This window comes from Rhinoraja longicauda, unplaced genomic scaffold, assembly GCF_053455715.1.
Source record: "Rhinoraja longicauda isolate Sanriku21f unplaced genomic scaffold, sRhiLon1.1 Scf000070, whole genome shotgun sequence".
In the NCBI taxonomy this organism is placed as follows: domain Eukaryota; kingdom Metazoa; phylum Chordata; class Chondrichthyes; order Rajiformes; family Arhynchobatidae; genus Rhinoraja; species Rhinoraja longicauda.
In genome coordinates this window covers 225,113-238,969 of record NW_027601288.1, presented here as the reverse complement: position 1 = coordinate 238,969, position 13,857 = coordinate 225,113, and the positions used below count along the sequence as shown (strand labels likewise).

Genomic DNA, 13,857 nt, shown 5'->3' with positions numbered 1-13,857 from the left:
GAGGTCTGGGGCCAGGTGTGTGGGGACTCAGGTGTCCATTTGTGTACGGGGTCACAAGTGTGGTGGCGGTTGGGGGTCAGGTGTGTCGGCGGTCAGTGGGTTATGTGTGTAGGGTGTCACGCTTGTGGGGGGTTGGGGGTCAGGTGTGTGGGGCGTCAGGGGCTCATGTGTATAGGTGGTCACGTGCATGCGGGGCAGGTAGTCAGAGGATCACCTGTGTGGGGGGATGGGTGTCAAGTGTGTGTGGGGGCTGGGGGTCAGATATGTTGGGGGGCTGGGGGTCAGGTGTACGGGGGCTGATGTGTGGGGGGCTGCGGGTCGGGTGGGTGGGGGCTGGAGGTTAGGTGTATGAGGGCTGATGATCAGGTGTGTGGGCTGTCCGGGGGTCAGGTGTGTGTGGGGGCTGGGGGTCAGATTTGTTGGGGGGCAGAGTGTCAGGTGTGCGGGGGCTGATGTGTGGGGGGCTGCGGGTCGGGTGGGTTGGGGCTGGGGGTCAGGTGTGTGGGCCTGCGGGTGTCAGGTGTGTGTGGGGGGGCTGGGGGTCAGGTGTGTGGGGGCAGGTGGTGGTCCAGATGTGTTGGGGGTCAGTGGTTATGTGTGTAGGGTGTCCCGTGTGTCTGGGGCGTGGGGTCAGGCGTATGTGGGGTCAGGTTTGTGAGGGTGGGTGTGGGGTCAGGTGTGTGGGGGGTTAGGGGATTATGTGTGTAGGGTGTCCCCTGTGTCTGGGGGTGGGGGTCAGGTGTGTGGGGGTCAGGGGGTCACGTGTGGGGCTGGGTGTCAGGTGTTTGGGGGGCAGGTGCGTGGGAGGCTGGGAGTCAGGGGGTCATGTGTGGGGGGCTGGAAGTCAGGTGTGTGTGGCGGCTGGGGGTCATGTGTGTAGGGGGTCACGTGTGAGGGACCCCCTGACCCCCACCTGCCCCACACGTGACCTCCTATGCACATGACCCCGAGCCCCCCACACAAACGTGGCCCCCTACACACCTGACCCTTGACCCCTGCCCCCCACACAAACGTGACCCCCTACACACATGACCCCCACCCCCAGACACCCGTGACCCCTACATACATCACTCTGACCCCCGACACACCTTACCCCCACCCGCCCCCACACACGTGACCACCTGCACACCTGACCCCCAGCCCACCTGACCCCCAGCCCCCACACACCTGACAGAGAGAGAGGGGGAGAGAGAGAGAGAGATGGAGGGGGGGGGTTCGGGGGCGGGGCCGCGATGCGGGACGGGGCTGAGTGATGCTGAGCCGGGTTTCAGGGCGCTGGAGATTCAGGGCGGTGCCGCTGTCAATCAGCAATCGGTCAATCGCTGTCACCGCCCGGATCGTCTCTGCGCGTGCGCGTCACGCAGGCGCGGCCCCCTCGCGCGGAGACGGTTTAACGGCCGCTCGCCCGCTCGCCCGCGCGCCGCCACCGGTCACCTGACCCTCCAACCGTCAACTCAGACCGGGCCCGCCCCTCTACTCCCATTGGTTGTCGGCGGTGTCCGCCAACTGCCTTAGCCAATGGCGGAGGCCGAGGGGGAGTGTCCCCGCGGGCCCCGCCCCCGGACAGTCCCACGCGCAGGCGCAGTGCGGCTCCGTGGATGCAGGGCGGGCGGGGAGAGGGGCCCCGCTCTCCGGGCGGACGGGGACAGCCGCTTCCCATCGGTGAGTATTTGCCGCCGGCCCCCAGTGGACGGGTCTAATCTTGGGGAGAGACTGCGGGTAAATCTCCCCATTGAGTTTGATTTGTTGTTGTGAGGACTTTGCATTGATTGTTGTGACTAAATGTGTCCCGGTGAGAGTTTGAAGCAGGAAAGTCATGTCCAGCACCAGCTGCGCGTTGTTATGGGACGTGTTGGTGCAGGTGCTGCACAATAATCACACAGAGTTGAGTGAAGTTGGAGCTAACAGTTGATGTGTTGAGGGCGCTGAGCGGTCTGGTGCTGTGGAAGCAGATGGCACAGTTTGGTTCACAAAATGGCTGCATGTTCAGGGCACTGTTTCACAATGAAACCATCAGCTTGTTATTCCCGGGTCCCGTTATTTTTACTGATAACACTTCCTCAGTTGCCGGAGTAAAGGCCTTTCTCAGCCTTTGTGTGAGGAGAGTTGCACATTGTTATCAGCTGAGACTGAGTGATCCGAGGACAAGGTGCAGCAGAATGAGAGTAAGAGCAAAGGATACTGTGAGGATTTCAGATTTGCAACATGGAATGCATTTTGTACATGTCAGTTCTCATTTCATTATTCAAATGAGTTGGGACTATTGGGTTTGTGAGTGGAAGTATGAAAATTACACAAATCTGTTGACCACTGTAAGGTAACGTGTGACTTTTGCAACCAGTTTTTTGGGCATGGAAGTTTTTAAAAATCGCTATTCCAGAAGATCTGAAGGAAAACGAGAAAATGCCAACATGCTGGAAACACTCAGCAGTTTGAGCAGCATTTGATTACAGTCCCAGTTCTGATAATGGATCATCCACCATTGCACTTCCACTGTTTTCTGCATTCACTATTTTAATCAATAATGTAAATACACATTGTCTTTATTACATTGTAGGAAAAGTGGCAGTCATTTGTACTTGGCCAGATCACGCACAACGTTAAGATAACCAAATATGTTTGACTTAGATTGCTGGAGATTTTTTAAAGGGAGGGAGAGTTCACCTGTCCACAGCTGGGATAGTTCAGGACCAGACGTATTAAGCAAACTTGAGAGGGTAAGGGGAATCGGTGCCAACCAGCTTGGGGGAGTAAGGGGAATGGGAGGCGCTTGCTCAGACTGGAAAGCTTGGGGGAGTAAGGGGAATCGCAGGGAGCCAACTTGAGGGAGTAAGCGACGGGAGGAATACAACGGGGGGGGGGGGAGTAAGCGAAATGGGAAATACCCAACTTTGGGGAGTAAGGGATGGGAGTAAGCCTGCTTGGGGCAGTACGTCGTGGGAGGAAACCAACCTGGGGAGCAAGGGATGGGAAGTAAGCATCTTGGGGGAGTAAGGGATGGGACGTAGCCAGTTTGGGGGAGTAAGGGATGGGAGGTAGCCAGCTTGGGGAATTAAGGGGATTGGGAGGTAGCGGGATTTGGGGGAGTAAGAGGAATGGGAGGAATAGGGGCATCGGGGAATAAGGGAAAAGGGAGATGGGGGAATAAGGGAAAAGGGAGATTGCCAGTTATGGGGAGTAGGAGAATGGGAGGAAGCCAGCTTGGGGGAGTAAGGGTTGGGATGTTGCTTGGAGGCAGAAGAGATGGAAGGAAGCCAGCTTGGGGGAGCAAGGGGAATGGGAGGAAACCACCTTGGGGGAGTAGGGGGAGTAACGGATGGGATGTAGCCAGCTTGGGGGAGCAAGGGATGGGAGAGAGCCAGCTAGAGGGAGTAAGGAGATTGGGGGAATAAAGCGTGGGGGAGTAAGGGATGGAAGTAGCCAACTTGCGGGGGAGTAAGTGATGGGATGGGAGGTAACCAGATTTGTGGAGTAGCGGATGGGAGTTAGCCAGCTGGGGTGTATTAGCGAGCTGGGATGGGAAGTAGCCAGCTAGAGGGAGTAAAGCATGCAAGGTAGCCAGTTTGGGGGAGTACGCGGAATTGGAGGATGCTAGCTTGGGGGAGTAAGGGATGGGATAGAGACAGCTTACGGGAGGGTGTAAGGGACTAGAGGTAGCCAGCTTAGATTCGTAAGGGAAGGGAGGTAGCCAGGTTAGGGGGTAAGGGATGGGAGGTAACCAGCTTGGGGGTGGAAGCTGGAATGGGAGAAAGCCGTCATGGGGGTGGAAGGAATGGGAGGTAGTGAACTTGGGGGAGATTAAGGGATCTGAGATGGAAGGTAGCCAGCTTGGGGGAGTAAGGGGAATGGGAGGAAACCACCTTGGGGGAGTAAGGGATGGGAGGTAGCTAGCTTGGGGGTAGTGAGAGGTGTGAGGAAGCAAGCATGTGGGTGTAAGGGGACTGGGAAGTAGCCAGTTTGGGGGAGTTAGGGGAATGGGAAATTGCCAGCTTGTGAGATTAAGCGGAATGGGATGAAGTCGGCTTGGGGTGTAAGTGTAACGGGGGCTAGCCAGTTTGGGGGGTTCAAGGGGCATGGGAGGAAGCCAGCTTGGGGGAGAAAGGGAGATGGGCAGTAGCCAGCATGGGGGGAGCAAGGGATGAGAGGTAGCCAGTTGGGGGAGGAAGAGGAATGTGAGGAAGCTAGCTTGTGGGAGTGAGGTATGGGATGAAGAAAGCTGGGCGAGTAAGGGATGGGAGAGAGAGCCAGGTTTCGGTTGTAAGGGATGGGAGGGCGCCAGCTTGGTGGTGGGGTTAAGGGGAATGGGAGGCCGCCAGCCTAGGGGAGTATGGGAGATGGGGGAGTAATGGGAACGGGAGGAAGCCAGCTTGGGGGAATAGGGGGAATGGGGGACAGGCAGCGTTGGTGAATAAGGGGACAGCGAGGTAGCCAGCTGGTGGTGTAAAGGGAATGGGACGAAGCAAGCCTGAGAGAGTAAGGGGAATCGGAGCCAACCAGCTTGGGGAGTTAAAGGAATGGGAGGTGCTTGCTCATCGGAGTAAGGGGAATGGCAGCCTGCAAGCTTGAGAGGAGTAAGGGGAATCGGAGGAAGCCAGCTTAGGGGGAGTAAAGGACAGGAGGAATCTAACTTGGGGGAATAAGCGGAATAGGAGGTACCCAGCTTGGGGGAGTAAGGGATGGGAGGAAACCAACTTGGGAAGTAAGGGATGGTAAGTAAGCATCTTGGGGGAGTAAGGGATGGGAGGTTGCCAGCTAGCGGGAGTAAAATATACGAGGTAGCCAGCTCGGGGGATTAAAGGGATTGGGAGGTAGCCGGATTTCGGGGAGTAAGAGGAATGGGAGGAAGCCAGCTCGGGGGAGTAAGGGGAAAGGGAGGTATCTGGATTTGGGAGAGTAAGAGGAATGGGAGGAAGCCAGCTCGCGGAAGTACGGGTTGGGATGTTGCCAGCTTGGAGGCGGAAGGGATTGAAGGAAGCCACCTCGGGAGAGAAAGGGATTGGAGGTGGGCAGCTTGGGGGATTAACGGATGGGACTGGGCCAGCTTGGGATGGGACGTCACCCCCATGGGGAAGTAAGGGGCGGGAGTTAGCCAGCTTGGGGGACTAAGGGATGGGAGATAGTCAGCTTGTGGGAGTAAGGAGAATGGGAGAATCCAGCGTGGGGGGAGTAAGGGATGGGAAGTAGCCAAATAAGGGGCTGGAGGTAGCAAGCTTGGGAGAGTAAGCGGAATGGGATGAAGATGTCTTAGGGAAGCCAGCTTTGGGGAGTAAGGGGAGTGAGAGATAGTCAGCTTGGGGGAGTAAGGAGAATGGGAGAATCCAGTGTGGGGGAGTAAGGGATGGAAAGTAGCCAACGTGGGGGAGTAAGTGATGGGATGCTGCCAGCTTGGTGGAGTAAGCGGAATGGGAGGTATCCAGACATGGGGAGTAGCGGGTGGGATTTAGCCAGCCGTGGTGTGTTAGTAAGGTATGGATGGGAAGTAGCTAGCTCGAGGTAGTAAAGGGTGCTAGGTACCCAGTATCGGGCATTACGCGGAATGGGAGATAGTTAGCTTGGGGGAGCAAGGAATGGGAGAGAGACAGCTTACGGAAATAAAGAACTGGAGGTAGATAGCTTAGCTTGGTAAGGGAAGGGAGGTAGCCAGGTTAGGGGGTAAGGGATGGGAGGTAGCCAGCTTGGGGCAGTAAGCTGGAATGGGAGGAAGCCATCGTGGGGGTGTAAGGAATGGGAGGGAGTGAAATTGTGGGAGGTTAAGGGGTCGAGGATGGGAGGTAGTCAGCTTGTGGGAGTAAGGGGAATTGGAGGAAGCCAGCTTGGGGGAGTGAGGGATGGGAGGAAGCCAACTTTGGGGTGTCAGGGAGGTGGGAGGTAGCCAGATTGCTGGTGTAATGGGGATGGGAGGTAGCCAGCTTTGGGGTGTAAGGTGTCGGAGGTAGCCAGCTTGGGGAATAAGGGGAGTGGGAAATAGCCAGCTTGGGATATTAAGCGGAATGGGAGGGATACGGCCTGGGGAGTGGGCGGCACGGTAGCGCAGCGGTAGAGTTGCTGCTTTACAGCGAATGCAGCGCCGGAGACTCAGGTTCGATCCTGACTACGGGTGCTATACTCATATCATATACATACAGCCGGAAACAGGCCTTTTCGGCCCTCCAAGTCCGTGCCGCCCAGTGATCCCCATACATTAACATTATCCTACACCCACTAGGGACAATTTTTACATTTACCCAGCCAATTAACCTACATACCTGTACGTCTTTGGAGTGTGGGAGGAAACCGAAGATCTCGGAGTAAACCCACGCAGGTCACGGGGAGAACGTACAAACTCCTTACAGTGCAGCACCCGTAGTCAGGATCGAACCTGAGTCTCCGGCGCTGCATTCGCTGTAAAGCAGCAACTCTACCGCTGCACTACCGTGCCGCCCGTACCGTACTATAAGGAGTTTGTACGTTCTCCCCGTGACCTGCGTGGGTTTTCTCCGAGATCTTCGGTTTCCTCCCACACTCCAAAGACGTACAGGTATGTAGGTTAATTGGCTGGGTAAATGTAAAAATTGTCCCTAGTGTGTGTAGGATAGTGTTAATGTACGGGGATCGCTGGGCGGCACAGACTTGGAGGGCCGAAAAGGCCTGTTTCCGGCTGTATATATAGATGATATGATGATGATGATGATGATGAGTACGGGTAACGGGGATAGCCAGGTTGGGGGGTATAAGGGGCATGGAAGCAAGCCAGCTTGCGGTAGAAAGGGAGATGGGCAGCAGCCAGCTTGGGGGGAAGTAAGGGATGGGAGGTAGCCAGTTGGGGGAGTAAGGGGAATGTGAGGAAGCTAGCTTGTGGGAGTAAGGTATGGGAGGAAGCAAGATTGGCGAGTAAAGGATGGGAGAAAGCCAGCTTTTGGTTGTAAGAGATGGGAGGAAGCCAGCTTGGTGGTGGGGATTAAAGGGAATGGGAGGCCGCCAGCCCAGGGGAGTAAGGAAGATGGGGGAGTAATGGGAACGGGAGGAATAGGGGCAATGTGGGACAGGCAGCATGGGCAAATAAGGTGACAGCGAGGTAGCCAGCTTGTGGTGTAAAGGGAATGGGAAGAAGCAAGCTTGAGGGGGTAAGGGGAATCGGTGCCAACCAGCTTGGGGGAGTAATGGGAATGGGAGGCGATTGCTCAGCCTGGAAAGCTTGGGGGAGTCAGGGGAATCGCAGGAAGCCAGCTTGGGGGAGTAAGGGACGGGAGGAATTCAACGTGGGGGGGAGTAAGCAGAATGGGAAGTACCCAACTTCGGGGAGTAAGGGATGGGAGTAAGCCTGCTTGGGGGAGTACGTCGTGGGAGGAAACCAACTTGAGGAGTAAGGGGTGGGAAGTAAGCATCTTGGGGGAGTAAGGGATGGGACGTAGCCAGCTTGTGGGAGTAAGGGATGGGAGGTAGCCAGCTTGGGGAATTAGGGGGATTGGGAGGTAGCGGGATTTGGTGGAGAAAGAGGAATGGGAGGAAGCCAGCTTGGGGGAATAAGGGAAAAGGGAGATTGCCAGTTATGGGGAGTAGGAGAATGGGAGGAAGCCAGCTTGGGGGAGTAAGGGTTGGGATGTTGCCAGCTTGGTGGCGGAAGAGATGGAAAGATGCCAGCTTAGGGGAACAAGGGATTGGAGGTGGGCAGCTTGGGGGAGTAACGGATGGGGCATGGCCAGCTTGGGCGAGTAAGAGATGGGATGTAGCCCCATTGGGGAGTGAAGAACGGAGTTAGCCAACATGGGGGATAATTGCGCTGGGAAATAGCAAGATTGGGAGAGTAACCGGAATGGGATGAAGCTATCTTGCAGGAGTTAAGGGAATGGGAGATAGCCAGCTTGGGGGAATAAGAGGAATGGGAGAAGACAGCTTTGGGGAGTAAGGGGAATGGGGAGAAGCCTGCTTTGGGGAGTAAGGAGAATGTGGAGAAGCCTGCTTTGGTGAGTAAGGGGATGAAATGTTGCCAACTTGGGGGTGTAAGTGATGGGATGTAGACAGATTGAGGGCGTAAGGAGAAAGGGGTAAAATCCAGCACGGGGGGAGTAAGGGATGGGAAGTAGCTAACATGGGGAGTAAGTGAAGGGATACTGCCAGCTTGGGGGAGTGACGGGAATGGGAGGTAGCCGGATTTGGGGGAGTAATGGATGGGAGATAGCCAGCTGGGGGGATTAAATGGATTGGGAGGTAGCTGGATTTGGGGGAGTAAGAGGAATGGGAGGAAGCCAGCTCGAGGGAGTAAGGTGAAAGGGAGGTAGCCTGTTTGGGGGAGTAGGAGAATGGGAGGAAGCCAGTTTGGGGGAGTAAGGGTTGGGACGTTGCCAGCTTGGAGGCGGAAGGGATGGAAGTAAGCCAGTTTAGATTAAGGGATAGGAGATGGGCAGCTTGGGGGATTAACGAATGTGACGTGGCCAGCTTGGGGGAGTAAGGAATGGGAGGTAGCCCCCATGGGGGAGTAAGGGGCGGGAGTTAGATAGCTTGCGGGAGTAAGGGGCTGGGAGGACGCGAGCTGGGAGAATAAGCGGAATAGGATGAAGATATCTTAGGGGGTTAATGGGAACGGGTGGTAGCCAGCTATTGGAATGTGGGAATGGGGGGAACCCGGCTTTGGGGAGTAAGGAGGATGAGCGATAGCCAGCTTGGGGAGCAAGGGATGGGAGATAGCCAGTTAGAGGGAGTATGGAAAATGGGGGAATCCAGCGTGGGGGAGTAAGGGATGGGAGATAGCCAGCGTGGGGGAGTAAGGGATGGGATGCTGCCAGCTCGGGGGAGAAAGGGGAATGGGATGTATCCAGATTTGGGGAGTAGCAGATGGAAGTTAGCCAGCTGGGGTGTATTAGCCAGCTGGGATGGGAAGTAGCCAGTTTGGGGGAGTAAACAATGCAAGGTAGCCAGTTTGGGGGAGTGAGGGGAATGGGAGGAATCTAGCTTGGGGGAGTAAGGGATGGGACAGAGACAGCTTACGGGAATAAGGGACTGGAGGTAGCCAGTTTAGCTTGGTAAGGGGAAGGGAGGTAGCCAGGTTAGGGGGTAACGGATGGGAGGTAACCAGCTTGGGGGAGTAAGCTGGAATGGGAGAAAGCCATCGTGGGGTGGAAGGAATGGGAGGTACTGAACTTGGGGGAGGTTATGGGATCTGAGATGGAAGGTAGCCAGCTTGGGGGAGTAAGGTATGGGAGGAAGCAAGCTTGGCGAGTAAGGGATGGGGAAAAAAGCCAGCTTTCGGTTGTAAGAGATGGGAGAGAGCCAGCTTAGTGCTGGGGATTAAGGGGAATGGCAGGAGGCCAGCCTCGGGGAGATGGGGAAGTAATGGGAATGGGAGGAAGTCAGCTTGGGGGAATACGGGGAATGGAGGACAGGCAGCATGGGCGAATAAGGGGACAGCGACGCAGCCAGGTTGGGGCGTAAGGGGACTGCGAGGAGGCCAGCTTTGGGGTAATGGGGAATCGGAGCAAACCAGCTTGGAGTAGTAAGGGGAATGGGTGCGCTAGCTCATCGCAGTCGTGGGAAGGGCAACCTCCCAGCTTGGGGAAGTAAGGGGAATCGGAGGAATCCAGCGTGGGGGGGGGGGGGGGGTAAGGAATGGGAGGTAGCCAACTTGGGGGAGTAAGGGAGTTGAGAGTCAGCCAGCTTGGGGGGAGTAAGGGGAATGTGAGGTAGCCAGCTTGGGTGAGTAAGGGGATTGGGAGAAAACCAGCTTGATGGAGTAAGTGGGATGGGAGATGGCAAGCTTGTGGTGTAAGGGGTGGGTGTAAGACGTCTTGGGGAATTAAGGGATTGGAGGGTGCAAACTTGGGGGTGGAAGTGATGGGAGGTAGCCAGCTTTGGGGAGTAAGGTATGGGAGTAAGCCAGCGTGGGGGTGTAAGGGTTGGAATGCATCCAGCTTGTGGGAATAAGGGGAATGGGAGCCAGCCAACTTGCGGGAGTAAGGGTAATAATGGGAGTAAGCCAGCTTGGGAGAATAAGACATGGGAGGAAGCAAGCTTGGGAGAGGAAGAGATGGGAGGTTGTCTGCTTGGGGGAGTAAAGAATGGGAGTAAGCCAGCTTTGGGGAGAAAGACATGGGAGGTAGCCAGCTTGGGTGAATAAGTAGAGTGGGAAGTTGCCAGCTTGGGGGAGTAAAAGGAATGGGAGGAAGAAAGCTTCGGCAGTAAGGGGAACGAGTGACAGCCAGCTTGGGGGAGAAAGGGGCATGGGAGGAAGACAGCTTTGTGGAGTAAAAGGGACGGCCGGTAGCCAGCATGGGTGAGTGAAAGGGATGGCTGGTAGCCAGCTTGGTGGAGTAAGGGATGGGAGTTTGCCAGCCTCGGGCAGTTAGGGATGGGAGGTAGCCAGTTAGGGGCAGTGAGAGTTGGGATATAGCCAGCTTGGGGAATAAGGGGAATAATGGGGAATAATGGGGATGGCAGGTAGCCAGTTTGGGGCAGTGAGGGTTGGGATGTAGCCAGCTCGGGGGAGTAAGGGATGGGAGGTAGCCATATTGGGGGAGAAAAGGATGGTAGGAAGCCAGTTGGGGGAGTAAGGAATGGAAGCTACCCAGCTTGTGGGAGTAAGGGATGGGACGTATGCAGCTTGGGGGATAAGTGGGCTGGAAGGTATCCAGCTTGTGGGAGTAAGGGGAATGCGAGGAAGACAGCTTCAGGGGCAAGGGGAACGGGAGATAGCCAGCTTGGGGGAATAAGGGGAATGGGAGGTTGCAAGCTTGGGAGAGTAAGCGGATGAAGATATCTTGGAGGAGTAGGGGGAACGGGTGATCGCCAGCTTGGGGAGTAAGGCAAAGGGGAGGAAGCCAGCTTATGGGTGTAAGGAATGGCGTAAGGAGATTGCCAGGCAGGATGAGTAAATGATTGGAGGTTGACAGCTTGGGGGAGTAACGGATGGGACGTAGCCAGTTTCCAGGAGTAAGGGATGGGACATAACCCTTTTGTGGGAGTAAGGGAAGGGAGTTACCCAGCTTGGGGGAGTAAGCGGCTGAGAGGACGCATGCTTGGGAGAGTAAGCGGAATGGGATGAAGATATCTTGGGGAGTTAGGGCCATGGGAGTTGCCAGCTTTGGAGAGTAAGGGATGGAAGAAAGCCAGCTTGGGGGAGTAATGTGATGGGAGATAGCCAGCGTCGGAGAGCAAGGGATGGGAGGTAGGCATCTTGGAGGACTAAGGAATGGGACGTAGCCAGCTTTTGGGGTTAAGGGATGAGAGGTAGCCATCTTGGGGGACTAAGTGGATTGGGAGGTAGCTGGCTTCGGAGATTAAGGGGATGAGAGGTGGCCACCTTGGGGGAGTAATGGGGATGGGAGTAAGACAGCTTGGGGGAGTAATGGGGATGGGAGTAAGACAGCTTGGGGAGTAAGGGTTGGGAAGTAGGCATCTAGGGGGAGTAAGGGATGTGAAGTACCCCTTGGGGGAGTAAGGGACCATAGTTAGCCAGCTTGGGGGAGTAAGGGGCTGGGAGGTAGCAAGCTTGGAAGAGTAAGCGGAATGGGATGAAGATGTCTTGGGGGAGTAAGGGGAACGGGAGGTAGCCAGCTTGGGAGATTAAGGGGAATGGGGGAAGCCAGCTTTGGTGAGTAAGGGAATGCGAGGAAGCCAGCTTTGAGGAGTAAAGGATGGTAGGTAGCCAGCTTGAGGGAGTGAGGGGAATGGAGGAGTAAGGGATTGGAAGTAGCCAACTTGGGGGAGTAAGTGACGGGATGCTGTCAGCTTGGGGAGTTAGGGGAATGGGAGGAAAACAGCTTGGGGGAGTAGGGGATGGGAGGTAGCCATTTGGGGGCTGTAAGGGATGGGAGGTAGCCAGCTAGATGGCAGTAAGGGGTAGCCAATTTGGGGGAGTAAGTGATGGGAGATAGCCAGCTTGGCGGAATAAGTGAGTAGGGGATTCGAGGTAGCCAGCTTGGGGAGTAAGGGAAGAAAGGTAGCCAGCTTGAGGAGAAAGGGATGGGAGGTGGCCAGCTTGTTGGAGTAAGGGATGGGAGGAAGCCAGTTTAGGGAGTAAGAGATGGGAGAAAGCCAGCTGTCGATGGTAAGGGATGGGAGGTTGTCAGCTTGGTGAAGTATGGGATGGGAGTAAACCAGCTTGGGGGAGTAAGGGATGGGAGGTTTTGCTTTTTATTACAGTTTAAAATAAAATGGCATTAATAATACTTAATCTCCTTAAATTAATTCATAAATCATAGGAGAGGATGTCGTTCCTTCTGATATGTTGCATCCCTTTAGTGCATCGGGTAGGAAGCACTCAGGAGGTATCAAATGGGTGGGTGGGAGGGTGTGGGATGCTCTTGTGTGTTTTATGTTTTGTTTTCTGGTTTTGTTTCCTTTTTTCTCTATCCTTATCTTTGCCAGTCTTGCACTCAGCTAAATATAACTTTATAACTTACAATGTCAAAGGAATGGGGGGGTTTGGTGAAACGGAAAAAATCATGAATAAACACAAAGTAGATAATAATATAATAATAATAATAATAATAAACATTTATTTTATATAGCGCTTTTCCAAGTGCTCAAAGACGCTTTACAAAACAGTCAGGACATAAAAACAAACAGACGAACTGTCCTGACGGAGAAGCGGCGAACAAACAGCGCCAGCGTCCTCTCACGTCAGGGTCCGGCAGTAGACAATAAAGAACACAAGACACACAATTACAATTTTAACACAAACAGCCATCACAGTGATTGCTCCAGGCACACCCTCACTGTGATGGAAGGCAAAGAAAAGTCTTATCTCCTCCTCATTCTTCTCTCGTGGTGTCACGAGGCGATCGAAGCTCCCGACTTTTGAAGCCCCCACCGGGCGATGGAAAGTCCCAGGCCGAGCCGAGCAGGCCGATGAAGGTCCTGAGCCCCCACCGGGCGATGGAAAGTGCCGCGGCCGAGCCACGCAGGGCGATGAGGGGTTTGCGAGCGGGTCAATCAAACCTCGCGCTTCGGGGCGGTCGTAGCTGCTACGGCTGGAGCTCCCGAAAGCCGGTCGCCAGCCAGGGACCTGCGAACTCCCGATGTTGCGGTCTGCAGGGCCCATGGCCGAAGCCTCCGAGACGGTAAGTCCAGGCCCTGCAACCGGAGTTCCAGCTGGAGGCCGCCGACTCCACGGTCTTAGGCCGTAGCGCGAACGGAGATACGACACGGTAAAGGTCGCATCTCCGTTGAGGAGGAGATTTGGAAAAAAAGGTTTCCCCACCCCCCCCCCACATAAACAGAGTTAAAAATAGATCAAAACGTGCATATAAACGATGACAATAGACAACAACAAAAAAAGACAGAGAGACTGCCGGTGAGCCGCAGCTGCAGAACGTAGCCACGCCCCCAAGATGTAGCTTTTGTACAAGAAACTCACCTTCTATTCTCAACTCATGAACAACTCAAATCCGGATGGGTCGGCAATGTATTGAATTTCTCCTTCACTTCCAACTCGAGAGGTGTTGCAATTCTCATCAGAAGAAGTCAAATCTGATTTTTTTTAAATGGTCGATTTATCTTTGTCAGGGGCCTTCCTGACCAAGTCAAAATCATTTTATTAAATTGTCATTGCCCTAATTATTATCAGCCCAAATTCATTAATGATCTTACATTGATGGTGACATAATTTAAGATTCCCATTTTTTGGGTGCGGGTGATTTCAATCGCATTTTGGATGCTAATCTGGACGTGTGTGGGGGACTGGGTGTCAGGTGTTTGGGGGTTGGAGGTCAGGTGTGTGTGGGGGGCTGGGTGTCAGTGGGGCATGAGTGTAGGGGGGCACGTGTGTGGGCACGGGTGGGGGTCAGGTGTGTCAGGGTCAGTGGGTCATGTGTGTCTGGAAGGTGGGGTCACGTTTGTGGGGTGGGGGTCATGTGTGTGAATGGTCAGGGGATCATGTGTGCA

At 54.9% G+C, this 13,857-nt stretch overlaps 1 protein-coding gene across 1 annotated transcript in view; it reads left to right on the top strand.

Moving 5' to 3' along the window:
• The first annotated feature begins 1,596 nt into the window (after window positions 1-1,596).
• The window catches only part of LOC144589748 (uncharacterized), a 126,304-nt gene continuing 114,043 nt past the window's right edge, over window positions 1,597-13,857 (top strand). The window contains exon 1 of the mRNA XM_078394847.1: window positions 1,597-1,662. Coding sequence (XP_078250973.1) covers window positions 1,599-1,662 — 64 coding nt within the window. The 5' untranslated portion in view covers window positions 1,597-1,598. The remainder of the gene's footprint in view (window positions 1,663-13,857) is intronic.